General features: G+C 36.7%; 1 protein-coding gene across 4 annotated transcripts in view; it reads right to left on the bottom strand.

Moving 5' to 3' along the window:
* WAPL (WAPL cohesin release factor) overlaps positions 1-13,108 on the bottom strand; it is a 76,266-nt gene that overhangs the window by 44,102 nt on the left and 19,056 nt on the right. For 2 of the 4 annotated variants that reach the window (XM_059053915.2, XM_067025225.1), the window contains 2 exons: positions 6,881-7,924; positions 3,943-4,043 (listed from right to left, as the gene is read on the bottom strand). In XM_059053915.2, the coding sequence (XP_058909898.1) occupies positions 3,943-4,043; positions 6,881-7,924 (1,145 nt within the window). Of the gene's footprint in view, positions 1-3,942; positions 4,062-6,880; positions 7,925-13,108 lie in introns of all 4 variants that reach the window. The other 2 variants (XM_059053911.2, XM_059053914.2) reach the window with 1 other exon arrangement.

Here is a 13,108-nt window from a genome sequence, read left to right as displayed (position 1 = left end):
ACAAAACCAGTGTGCCTAAAACACTTCTGTTGCATATAAAGTGTGGTTGTATAAAAAAAAAAAAAACACTACTGGCTCAAGTTTCAAGCTGAACTAGCCACATTTTTTCTGAACACCATTCTTTACTTAAAAGACTAACAAACTATGCTTATACAGACTTGGGTGTTAGGCAGACATTTTCTCAAAAATGAACAAAGTAGGCCTGTCATTGCCAGTCGTTTTCCCTGAAGTATTTTCTGCCAATGAAAAAATTTCAACTTTTAAGTAAAAACTAAAATTCTGGAGAACTGTGAACTTGATAGCTTCCCAATACTTAAAAGACTTCTGATGAGTTTGGCAGTGATATTAATGATATTTTTGATACTGTATAATGAAGTGTGTCACCATTGAAAGATTTAGATAAATCAGTCTAACCAGTATTTTCCAAATGACCAATATATAATGTTACAAAGCATGCATGTTTAAAAAATCCATTCAAAGGCAAGACAGACCAACAGATTTTAATGTAACATTATGCAAGGTTCACTGGCACGGTTTTAGACTCCAAGTTACAACTAATCTTTAAAAAGCTCCTGGGGTAGGGACTTTCCTCGTGGTCCAGTGGGTAAGACTCTGCGCTCCCAATGCAGGGGGTGCCTGGGTTCGATCCCTGGTTGGGGAACTAGATCCCACATGCTACAACTAAGACCCGGTGCAGCCAAATAAATAAATAAATAAATAATATTTTAAAAGAAAAGAAAAAAACTCCCGGGGCTTCCCTGGTGGCGCAGTGGTTAAGAATCCACCTGCCAATGCAGGGGATATGGGTTCAAGCCCTGGTCTGGGAAGATCCCACATGCCGCGGAGCAACTAAGCCCGTGTGCCAAAACTACTGAGCCTGCGCTCTAGAGCCCACAAGCCACAACTACTGAAGCCTGCGCGCCTAGAGCCCATGCTCTGCAACAAAGAGAAGCCATCGCAGTAAGAAGCCCACGCACCGCAACGAAGAGTAGCCCCCACTCGCCGCAACTAGAAAAAGCCTGTGCACAGCAACGAAGACCCAACACAGCCATAAATAAATAAATAAATAAATTTATTTATTTATAAAAGAAACTCCCATTTTTTTTCAATTTTGGTGTAATGTCAAAGAAGAATGTCCATAATTATCTGAAAAAGCTACTTAAAATACAACTACTTATCTATGTGAGGCTGGATTTTCTTCACATTTTTCAACTAAAACATAATGAAAAATACTGAATACAGAGCGTATAAGAATCTAGCTGTTTTAAAAAAAATTTTATTGAAGTATAGTTGGTTTACAATGTTAGGTTATTTCTGCTGTACAGCAAAATGACTCAGTTATATATATTCTTTGTCATATTCTTTTCCATTATGGCTTATCACAGGATACTGAATAGAGTTCCCTGTGCTATACAGTAGGACCTTGTTTATCCATCCTAATACTAGTTTGTATCTGCTAATCCCAAAGAATCTAGCTGTCTTTTACTATGCCAAACTTTATAAAGAGATCTGCAAAAAATGTACAACAATGCTACCCTTCTCACTACTTTTTTTAAGAAAATAATTCTCGCTAAAATGTTATATTAACACGTAATGGGTTACTGTTAAGTGAATTATTAATAAGTATCTTTGAAATATGTTTTCACTTCCAATTTGATAAATATAGCATATATAATCAAAAACTTTCTGGGATTCTTAATAAAATTTTTAAGAATGTGAAGTAGTCCTGAGACCAAAAAATGTATAACTTTTACACCAGAATCAACACATGCCATACACAATTTTATAAACCAAAACCTCACCTAAGCATTAAGGGCTATAGCCATTACACCACACTACCCTGGCCCCTGGCTCCAGAGCAAGTTAGCTCTTTTGAAATGAGCATTAAGCATTTTTTTTTCTGGTGGGGGATAAGCACCTGGGGCCGCAAAAGTATAACAAAATCACTCTGGGGCTTCCCTGGTGGCGCAGTGGTTGAGAGTCCGCCTGCCGATGCAGCGGACACGGGTTCGTGCCCCGGTCTGGGAAGATCCCACATGCCGCGGAGGGGCTGGGCCCGTGAGCCATGGCCACTGAGCCTGCGCGTCCGGAGCCTGTGCTCCGCGACGGGAGAGGCCACAACAGTGAGAGGCCCACGTACCGCGAAAAAAAAAATCACTCTGAAAAGATTCCTACCTGGTTGTTTACAGAGGTAAAAGAATAAAAATAAAATGAGGGCAGATAATATGGACACACTCATTCTTTAGTTGCTTAGAAGTAGTTCAATCTACAAAAAAAGTCAACAACTTCTAACTGCAATTTTCAATAACAAAACTGTTTAACACTATACAAGCTATTTAAGTAAAGGAATTTTTTTTTTTAAAAAAGGTAAAGTGGGCTTCCCTGGTGGCGCAGTGGTTGAGAGTCCGCCTGCCGATGCAGGGGACGCGGGTTCGTGCCCCGGTCCGGGAAGATCCCACGTGCCGCGGAGCAGCTGGGCCCGTGAGCCATGGATGCTGAGCCTGCGCGTCCGGAGCCTGTGCTCCGCAACGGGAGAGGCCACGGCAGTGAGAGGCCCGCGTACCGCAAAAAAAAAAATAAATAAATAAAAAAAAATAAATAAAAAAGGTAAAGTCAAGCAAATTATTCTCAATACCTATGCTGGACCATATTAAAATGACTTATATAATGCATAAGAATGAAGTTGGACCCTTAACTTACACTATATACAGAAATTAACTCAAAATGGATCAATGACCTAAATGTAAAACCTAAAACTATAAAACCTCGAAGAAAACATAGGGAAAAGGTACGTGACATCCAATTTGACAATGATTTCTTAGATATGACACCAAAAGCACAGGTAACAAAAGAAAAAAATAGATAAACTGGACTTCACTGATATTAAAGCACACTACCAAGAAAGTAAAGAGACAATTCACAGTATAGGAACATATATGTACAAATTATGTATCTAATAAGACATTAATATATAAAGAACTCCTATAACTCAACAATAAAAAACCAAACAACTTGATTCAAAAATTGGCACTGAACAGACATTTCTCCAAAAAAGAAATACAAATGTCCAGCAAGTATATGAAAAGATGCTCAACATCAATAATTAGGAAAATGTAAATCAAACCACAATGAGATACCATTTCCCACACATTAGGATAGCTATTATCAAAATAAAAAAACCAAAAACCCAGAATATAAATGTTGGTGAGGATGTGGAAACATTGGAAACCTTGTGCATTGCTAATATGAATATAAAAATGGTGCAGTCAAGGTGGAAAACACTTCGGCAGTTAAACAAAGACCTACCATATGTCCCCCAAATTCCACTCTTAAGTATCCGAATCAATTGAAAGCAGGGACTCAAATAGCCAAAAAGTGAGAACCACCCAAGTGTCCATCTACAGATGAATGGATAAACAAAATTTGGTATTCAGCCGTAAAAAAGAAACATTCTGATATATGTTACAACAGGGATGGACCTTGACAACATAATGCTTAGTGAAGTAAGCCAGACACAGATAGACAAACATTGTATGACTCCACTTATATGAGGCACCTAGAATAGGCAAATTTATACAGACAGAAAGTAAAACTGTGTTTACCAGAGGCTGGGCAGGTCAAGGTGGAGTTATTGTTTAATGTGTACAGTGTTTTTGTTAGAGATGATGAAAAAGTTTTGGTTATAGGTAACAGTGACGGTTATACAACACTATGAATGTATTTAATGTCACTGAATTGTACACTTGCATATAATAAAGACTATGTTATATATGTTTTACCACACTTCAAAAAATGATTACAATGCTTTTAAAAAATAATTTACATATATCCTTTGAAAGACAAAATTTAATTGCCATGATGTTTGTTAGTAATTTTTAAATAAAAAAATTAAGAGTTGAGCCCTCCAACAATAATACAAATCACTGATAGTGCTTTACTTACCCGTTTGGGGCCACTAAAAATCTTTCTGGTGTTTTCCTTTGATTTATCTCCTTGTTTATTTGGGGGCTTCTTCACATTTTCAGGCACACCAGGCAAATCCTCTGTAAAATCCAAGTTTTCTGAAATGGTAATCAAAACTAGCTAGCTTTCTATTATTTCAAATTATCTACCAGACAACCTATGAACATTTTGAGGAGAAAGAGGCATATTGTGGGGAGAAAAAAAAATGGAATAAAAGCACCACAGAGTTGACAAAATACTCCAATGATATTAAGTCTCATTCTCCCGTGCTCACTCCCTGCTTGTCCCCTACTCTAAAAGAAAATCAGAAACCTAGTTGCTGTGTATGTGCTCCAGTTTTACTGGCAAAATCAATTCTTTTCCAGAATAATTTGTTCCTCAAAGTTCATATAACTGCTAGTTATCTATCAACATTAACACAGACATGGTATAGTTTAAACACACACACACCCCCCCCATCAGGTGATATGTACCTATAACATTTTTCTAGAATTTAAGTACATTGAATCACGTTGGCCTTCAAAGAATGCCTGCTTACATCTGAAGAGGCCACATTTTTTAAAAAACCCCCAAAAAGGATATAGTTATCCTTGGCAAAAGATACAGAATGACCTAGTACAATGTAGTTCAGTGGTCTGTGGTACTCCCACAAAACTAACCAAAGGATTACACTAATTTCCAAATGGTTATATTTTTCTCTAGCCTAAACAAAGAGACAAAAAAGAAAAATCTAGGAAGGGAACTTCCCTGGTGATCCAGTGGCTAAGACTCCATGCTCCCAGTGCAAGGGGTCCAGGTTCGATCCCTGGTCAGGGAACTAGATCCCATGTGCATGCTGCAACTAAGAGTTCGCATGCCACAGCTAAAGATTCCGCATGCCACAGGTAAAGATCCCGCATGCCGCAGCTAAAGAGCCTGAAAGCAGCAACGAGGATCCCGTGTATGGCAACTAAGACCCGGCACAGCCTAAATAAATAAATAAATATTTTTTTAAAAAATAGGAAGACTTTTCTCTATCCCATTCCTTAAAAATGTTTGCTGTTTCATACACTGTATGAAGACTCAGATTCCAACTTTGGATATATCAATCAAACAGTCTCTAATTTTTAAACATTATTTGGTATCAACATGACATTTTTCAAAGGGAGTCTAATGATTTAGGATAACTTGCTATCAAGGTTAGGATAAGAGCTAAGAAGGCTGTAGCAGGACTGGAACTCAGGTTTCAGTACATAATTACTAACCATCTTCCTGAGAAAGCAAATGTAAAGCTGTCTACCCAGTCAAATCTTAAGTGACTAGCAAGGCTACAGCAAACTTCAGTTCTTCAGAAGCAATTCAACACAATGTTGAATTCTGAAAATACTCCTTTATTTTTTTGCAGTGGGGAGTAAGGCGGGCTCCTAGGGGCTACTCCTGAAATTCTAGTTTTAGCAATTCTAATCTAGCAAACCTATTTTTAGGCCAAATGAAGCAAAATGGTAGGTAGCCTCAATATGAGACACTCTATAAGAGAATCTATATGTAAGAATACTATGGGATCTTTAGTTGCAGCCTGTGGGCTCTTAGCTGAGGCATGAGGGATCTAGTTCCCTGACCAGGGATCAGAACCGAGGTCCCCTGCATTGGGAGCATGGAGTTTTTTTTTTTTGTTTTTTTTTTTTTAAATTTATTTATTTTTGGCTGCATTGGGTCTTCACTGCTGTGCACAGGCTTTCCCTAGTTGCGGTGAGCAGGGGATACTCTTAACTGCTGTGCGTGGGCTTCTCATGGCGGTAGTTTCTCTTCTTGCGGAGCACAGGCTCTACGCACACGGGTTTCAGTGGTTGTGGCTCGCGAGCTCTAGAGCACAGGCTCAGTAGCTGTGGCACACAGGCTTAGCTGCTCCGCGGCATGTGGTATCTTCCTGCACCAGGGCTCGAACCTGTATCCCCTGCATTAGCAGGTGGATTCTTAACCAACTGCGCTACCAGGGAAGTCCCGGGAGCGTGGTGTCTTCTTAAACACTGGACCACCAGGGGAAGTCCCTACTATGATATCTCTAATTCACCATAATGACTCTTGCTCTATGACCCTAAAAGGACAAAAGCTCTATTTAACAAGTAAACTGATACAGGAAAACTGTATTTGGTTAAATACAAATAAATATAGCCCCTGTATCCCAGAGGCTTTCACATACTCTTCCTTGCTCAACAGTCAATCCACTTCACAAAGCCCTTTTCAAGTAGTGACTTACTCATAGCAAAGCTAACCTATTTCTTCTGTTTGTCTCTCAGTGGAGACTATGAACTCCTCAAGGACTTCAAGTCATTACTGGTCCTACTATCTTAAGGGACAAATTAATTTTTCACTGATAAGAATGTATAAATACTTAACTAGCACTTTTTAATTTTATTAAGTCATCTTACAAGGATGATTCTTAAGATTTAATCTTAATTTCATAAATTTAAGATTTCTTTAGAATGTTTTTTAACACTTATTGATTGATTAGGCTTTTTTATTTTAATTTTCTAATATTTCCCTCATTACAACCACCTAATATCAATATAGTTCTAAATGACCAAAATCTATCCTTACGTCTCCATTGCATTTAGTTTTTCAAAACTGAAACATCAAGATGTTCAGTATCCCTATACACACACACACACACACACACATATTAAAATTCTCAAGTGCTAATGGTAGAATTAAAATACAAACATGAAAAGACTCCCCAATTTACAAACTGGTTCCTTACAAGGTGGGACTTTATTAACATTTAAATGCTGTTATCTTTGGATAGGGTAATCTTTGACACTAAACAGGTACTCCTATTAAATGTAGTAACAAGCTAAAACTGAGTATCCAGGAGGAAACTAAGTAGCTGTTACTTACGCCTGAAAAACACGTTTACTTGTAGTTTTTTTTAAAGTCTTACCTGCATTATTAGTACTAGACTGACTGTCCTGGGAATTATCACTGCTTTCTGGAGGAGGCTGCAAGGAGGGTGATGGAGCCATTTTAGATCTTTTTTTGTTTGTCTTTCTTTCCACTTGACAGTCATCATCTTCATCATCTTCACTTTCACTGAGATCATCAAAGCCAAAATACTTAATTTTGTAATTAGAACTCCCAGAACCTCCTTCATCACCTCCTGTCTCATCATGATCTTCAAAACCAAAAAATTCAAGTTTAACATCTTTTTTAGATTTAGTATTACTAGGTCGAAATCTAGTAGTGGTCTTAGACGTTGCAATATCTGCTTTTTTTCTTAGCCGGCCAGCTTCTCCCAAATCTGCAGGAGTTGATGCAGTGAACTCATCCATGCTGCGTTCCATAGTATCCTGTATGGTAACATTACAAACTGACAAGCAAGATGGATGTAAAACAGTATAATCTCTAGTCCGTCCAACCGTCCCTCTAAAACTGGTCCCACAACTTACACTGCCTTTCTTTGCCTGATTCAGGCCATCTTTACTCGATTCACTGTTTGCTTTGGCTAAGCCCTGACTGGCGCCGTCCATTAGCTTATCAAAATTTGATGCTCCTTGTGCGGATTTTGCTTTATTGGCCCTACAATACGTCCTACAGTTGCTTGGCCTAAGAACACTTTGCATGATGTCTTCCTCAATGGCTTCATTTAGATTTTCCAACCGATTTTTAAAATCCTCATCCTTCATCTCCAAAAGAGGATCACTATCCAAACTTAAAATACAATCTTCTGATCTGCTATCTTCAAAGTCATTATCCCATTCATACAAACCAGTTCTTACAGATCCCTTGATTGAAGATGTTTCTGATGGAGATTCTGACCTTCTTCCAAGCTGGGAGTTCCAAGTATCATTTGTTTCTTTGATTTCATCAGCTTTGTATCCAGAAGCCACTGTAGTTTCTGCATTGGGTTTCTTAGTACTGTCTTCAGCATTTTTGTAAATATGGTGACTATTTTTTTCATGGTCTTCACTAAAGTTCTCCACTTTATCTATAAAAATGAAAAATAAGTCAAAGAATAAAAATATGAGTGACAGCAATGTAAAAGTTAACAAATAAAAGGGACATTTGGTTAATTAATAGTACAATTAATTGTGAAATAATTGCAATAATTTTAAATTGTGAAAAAAATAAATGTTTACATATCTGGTAATTCCCCTTCCAGTATACAGCTCTCATGTCTTCCAGTGACCTCTCCCTAGGCATCCAAGTCCCTTAAAATTGTTACCCTAAACTCAAGAGAATTCAGCAGTGTTAAACAACAGGATCAATTCAGAATGACATATAAATAACTCAGCCAAACCTTCTAAGACATACTATGTATGGATTTTTCAAATAAAAATGTTTAACCACTGTAAAGTAATTATACTCCGATAAAGATGTTTTTAAAAAGTTTTAAAATTATTTAATAGAACCTAAACAATGTAACACAATTAATGAAAACATTCTGGCAGTGTCTATGTCTCTGGGGTAGGGTTGCCCATATGGCATGCCAGCTCTGTCTAGAAACCTGTTCCAGGGTCAGGTTTCTTTAGCTATTTCTTCTTTCCATTCTTTTTTCTAATCCTAAAAGCCATACAACTTCAAGGCTCTTTTTTTTAAAAAAAAAAAAAACAGTGGCTCTGATGCCTAAATTACATGGCTACAGTGGCTATTTATCCATATCAGCCAGTGGTAAATCTTAAATTGCCTATTCATTTTGTACTTGGGGAATTCATTTTTGCTGTCTTTAATTTTATCATAAGAAATATTTTTAAAATTTTTCTAAATGAGATGGAAATGTGATTCAAACTGGTACTACAATTAATTCTCCAAGCACTTGTTAGTAGAAAAAGTTGGGTTAAATGTTTATGCCAAATAATAAAATTACCAAAAACAAAACAAAAAAACACCTACATTTAAGAAAAGTCATTTACAAATCTCAATTAACAAACTATCAAATAAAAGCAAAGGGATGCTTTACGTGAATTCACTGTACAATTTTTAATGCTACCCAATGGGTGGTAAATGTAATTTATATTTACTTACCTCTACAAGGCAACTAATTTATAGGTATACCTGTTTTATCATTGGATATTTCCCAGCCAAAGGCAAGGAACTATAGTTTTCATAATCTCAGAAGTACCAAATCACTAAGTATACAATACTGAAAAGCTAAGAATTAAAAGCTGACTCTGACATCTGATACTTTCTTAAAGGGGCAGAAGCAAAGCCAAGTTTAAAACCAAATCTGAAGAAATGATACCAGTGCTCTTATAACAAGTGGAAAGAGCACTAGTAGCTGAATTTGGAGACTTGTGTTGCCCTAACCAACTAGCCCTACAGAGCTCAGGCAAGACCCTTAACTTTGGGCGTTTTCCTGAGGGCTTCAATTTCCTCCTGTTCGCAAAAGGAAAGCCACTGACCCATACTACTTTACAGCATTATTAAAGGAATTATTTGCTAAAAAATACCTATGGGAGTGCTTTGTATGCTTAGCCACACAGACGTCTATGAGATGTCATTAAATGTTATACCACACCACTTTTATAGTTACACAGCATTCTATTGTCTTAATGTCACAAAATTTATTTAAGCTATTTCTAATTGTTTTATGTAATAAACATCCTTCTGACTTAAAAAAAAAGGTTATGTTACAGTAAACTTTATTATCCATGAATTTAAAATTTACTACTTCAAGTTTTACTTACCACTCCCATTTCCCCTAAAGTCAGAGAATATGTGTTGTTTTAACAGTTACTATTCTCATGGGCTGCCTTTCATATGTAAATCTAACTCTGTTGTGAGTATACCTTATAAATTTAAATGCAAAGAGTAATAAAGAGCCTTAGAGAAAGAAGTATTGTCACTAAAAGTTATGTCACTAGTAAATACAATTTATTCATGTATTCAATTATATAGCATAAACAATCCTACAAATGAATTATTAAAGTATATTATATAATTTTTAAACTTCAGAAATACATTGCACCGATAAAAACTAATTTAAACAAAAAGTTCTGCACAAGAAAAGCTATCTAAGTTTTCCACAACAGTATTCTGATATATAAAATAAATGCCTTCTACAGTCCATCATTTAGGTCTTCAAGAAATATTCTTAACTATATGAAACAGAAGAGAAAGCAAGGCTATCTTGTCCTAAAATGCAAAATAGCAATTACTTTCAAATGCCCTCCTTCCTCAAACATCCCAGCTTCCTTGTCAGATAAACTCACTTTATATCTCAAAACATCAAGGGCAGGGAGGGGAAATAAAAATGAGTTGGTTTTTTTTTTCTTTTAAAATGGCTTTTATTGAGACACTTTTAGGGTTTCTGCAACATTTCTACTTGGAAATCTTTATTTCCAGTTCTTAGGTGGCTAAACTCTTTTCTGTATGCCAACAAGGCTCACTCACACCACCTTAGAAAGGAAGCATACTCATCTATCTTTGCTCAAATGTCCAACCTGGTACGCCCCCGCACCTCTTTTTTTTTTTAAACAGAGAAGATAAATATCAGTATTTACTCTGTTTTAATCTAAACCAGCTATATAAACAGAAATGTATTTCTAGCAAAGATAACAGTTTAGGAGTTAAATGGATGAGTGCCAGCTCTGCCACTTAGTGGCTAAAATGACCTTAGGCAAGTCACCTTAACTTGGGACAGGGACTTGCCTGGTGGTCCAGTGGTTAAGAATCCACCTTCCAATGCAGGGGACTCGGGTTCAATCCGTGGTCAGGGAACTAAGATCCCACATGCTGCGGGGCAACTAAGCCGCACACGCAACTACTGAGCACACAGGCCAAAACTAGAGAGCCCACGCGCCAAAACAAGAGAGCCCACGCACCACAACTACAGAGCCCATGCACTCTGGAGCCCACGCACCACAACAAGGAGCCCACAGGCCAGAGCAGAGGATCCCACGTGCCGCAACTAAAACCTGACGCAGCCAAAAATAAGATAAAATAAACATTTAAAAAAAAGAAGTTGGGACAATTTCTTCATCTGAAAAAATGAGCTAATAAAATCTGTCTCAAGGGCAAGCTGAACAGATAAAAGATAATGTATCTAAGGATATATGCAGGTTACAGAACATCACACAAATGCAAATTATCATAGCTGTTACAACTCTGCCACAATATAAAATATATTTTTAATAATCTTTTGGTGAGACATTTCTTAGTGGAATTTAACCTGTATGTTCATCAATATTCCCTTAGGTCCTGTGTCTATCAGCTTCAAGCAAGGAATCCAAAACTACATTCTAAGGCCTACTGTTCTTCCTCAGCCTAAGGGGTGAAGATTGGATAAGTAGAAAGTTTTCAGCAGAAGACAGCCTAGCACCATCTGCAAAGATACTTAATAAATGCTTTTCAATATCACTAGATTTTAGTATCACTGGATAGGTACTCAATCTTTTGTATATTGGGTATTACATAAGGGAGGGAATTTAGCATAATAACGGCTAAGTGGAATTTGAGAAACATGGTATTGAACCACACAGCTAAGACAGTAACTAGATGTGTAAAAATCTGGCAAGTCGTATTTCCTCTCTAAGCTTCATTCTGCTTATCTAAAAAACAGTACGCAACCTCACATTAAAGATTAATTAAATGCCGATTATTCCCTTAAGATTCTTAATTTTGAAAGGAAATAGATGATTCCCTTAAAAATAAAAACACATCAGTACTTGCAATAATGTGCGTATATATGGTTTTATACAGGAAAATAATCAGGTAGGATAATTTAAGGCTTCCATACATAAAGTGAACTCTGACGTATTTAAAAAGTGGGAAGGGAGGTTTGATCAGAGATTTATGAATGATTTCATGGGTTCTGCAAATTTTGTGACACTGTGTGAAAAAAAATGCCTGGGCACACATTTTTCAGGGAGAGTATCTATAATTTTAGCAGGTTTTCAAACACTCCAAAATATATTTTTTAATTGGTAAATGACAAGAGAAGGAGCAAAATATCTGTGGAAAATCAGTATATGTTAACTGCAGAATTTCAAATCTCTATGGGAAGGATTATTCAATAATGTGTACTGGAACATCTTTTATCTTTAACCATAAAGCAAAAGAAATTTCATCAAAATTAAATGTCCATTAAAAAACCACTATTTAGGGAATTCCCTGGCAGTCCAGTGGTTAAGACTCCACACTTCCACTGCAGGGGACACAGGTTCGATCCCTGGTCAGGGAACAAAGATCCCGCACGCTTCAGTGCAGCCAAAAAAAAAAAAAAAAAGAAGAAAGAAAAGATTAAAACACCCCCCCCCCAAAAAAAAATGCCATTTAAGAGAACTACCATGAGAGAGAGAGAGAGAGAGAGAGAGAGAGAGAGAGAGAGAGAGAGAGAGTGAGAGAGTGTGTGTGTGTGTGTGTGTGTGTGTGTGTGTGTGTGTGTGTGTGTGTGTGTGTGTGTGGCTGGGGCAGGGTGGGGGGTTGATTACAACTATGTAAAGAATGTCCCAGCTCACTAAGATACCCAATAAAAATTTAAAATAGAAAAATGATCAAGAGACTTGACCAGTCACTTGATAAAAAAGGATATTCAATAAACATATAAAATATAAATATATTAAAAGGCACTGACATTCATTGTCAGATACAACTGAAACCATAATGAGATGCTACTAAACAACCACCGAAAGAGTTAAAATTCACAATGCCAAGTATTGCGGAGGAGGTAAAGCAACTTCAACTGCTCAGAATGGAAATGGGAACAACCACTCTGGCATTATGTACAAAAGCTAAACATAACAGTTATCCTATGACCCAGAAATTCCACTTCAAAGAACTTACCTAAAAGAAAGGTATGCATACTTGCACTAAATGACTTATTAAACTTAACCATATGAAACTTCCACTTTTAAAATAATCAAGTATTAGCAATTCCACGTGGTTCAACATAAGGGAAGTACACTTATGACATCATTCCAAAACAAAGAAATATAAATATCCATTAAGAATACAATCAATAGTGGTCTATTAATACAAAGAAATACTGCAGAGCAATAAAAATAAATAAAACTACATTTCTGTAGGAGTATATCTTAGTACAATCACTACAGAGAGCAATTTGATAATACTTTTTAAAATTAAAAATGTACATATGAAAGAAACAGATTGACCGTGAAGCAAGGTGTTTTATTTACTCTACAAATAACTCTCCATGAGTATGAATAACATA

This window comes from Kogia breviceps, chromosome 2 (assembly GCF_026419965.1).
Source record: "Kogia breviceps isolate mKogBre1 chromosome 2, mKogBre1 haplotype 1, whole genome shotgun sequence".
Taxonomy (NCBI): Eukaryota; Metazoa; Chordata; class Mammalia; order Artiodactyla; family Physeteridae; genus Kogia; species Kogia breviceps.
The sequence above is the reverse complement of the archived record's forward strand: the minus strand, read 5'-3'. Positions and strand labels throughout refer to the sequence as shown.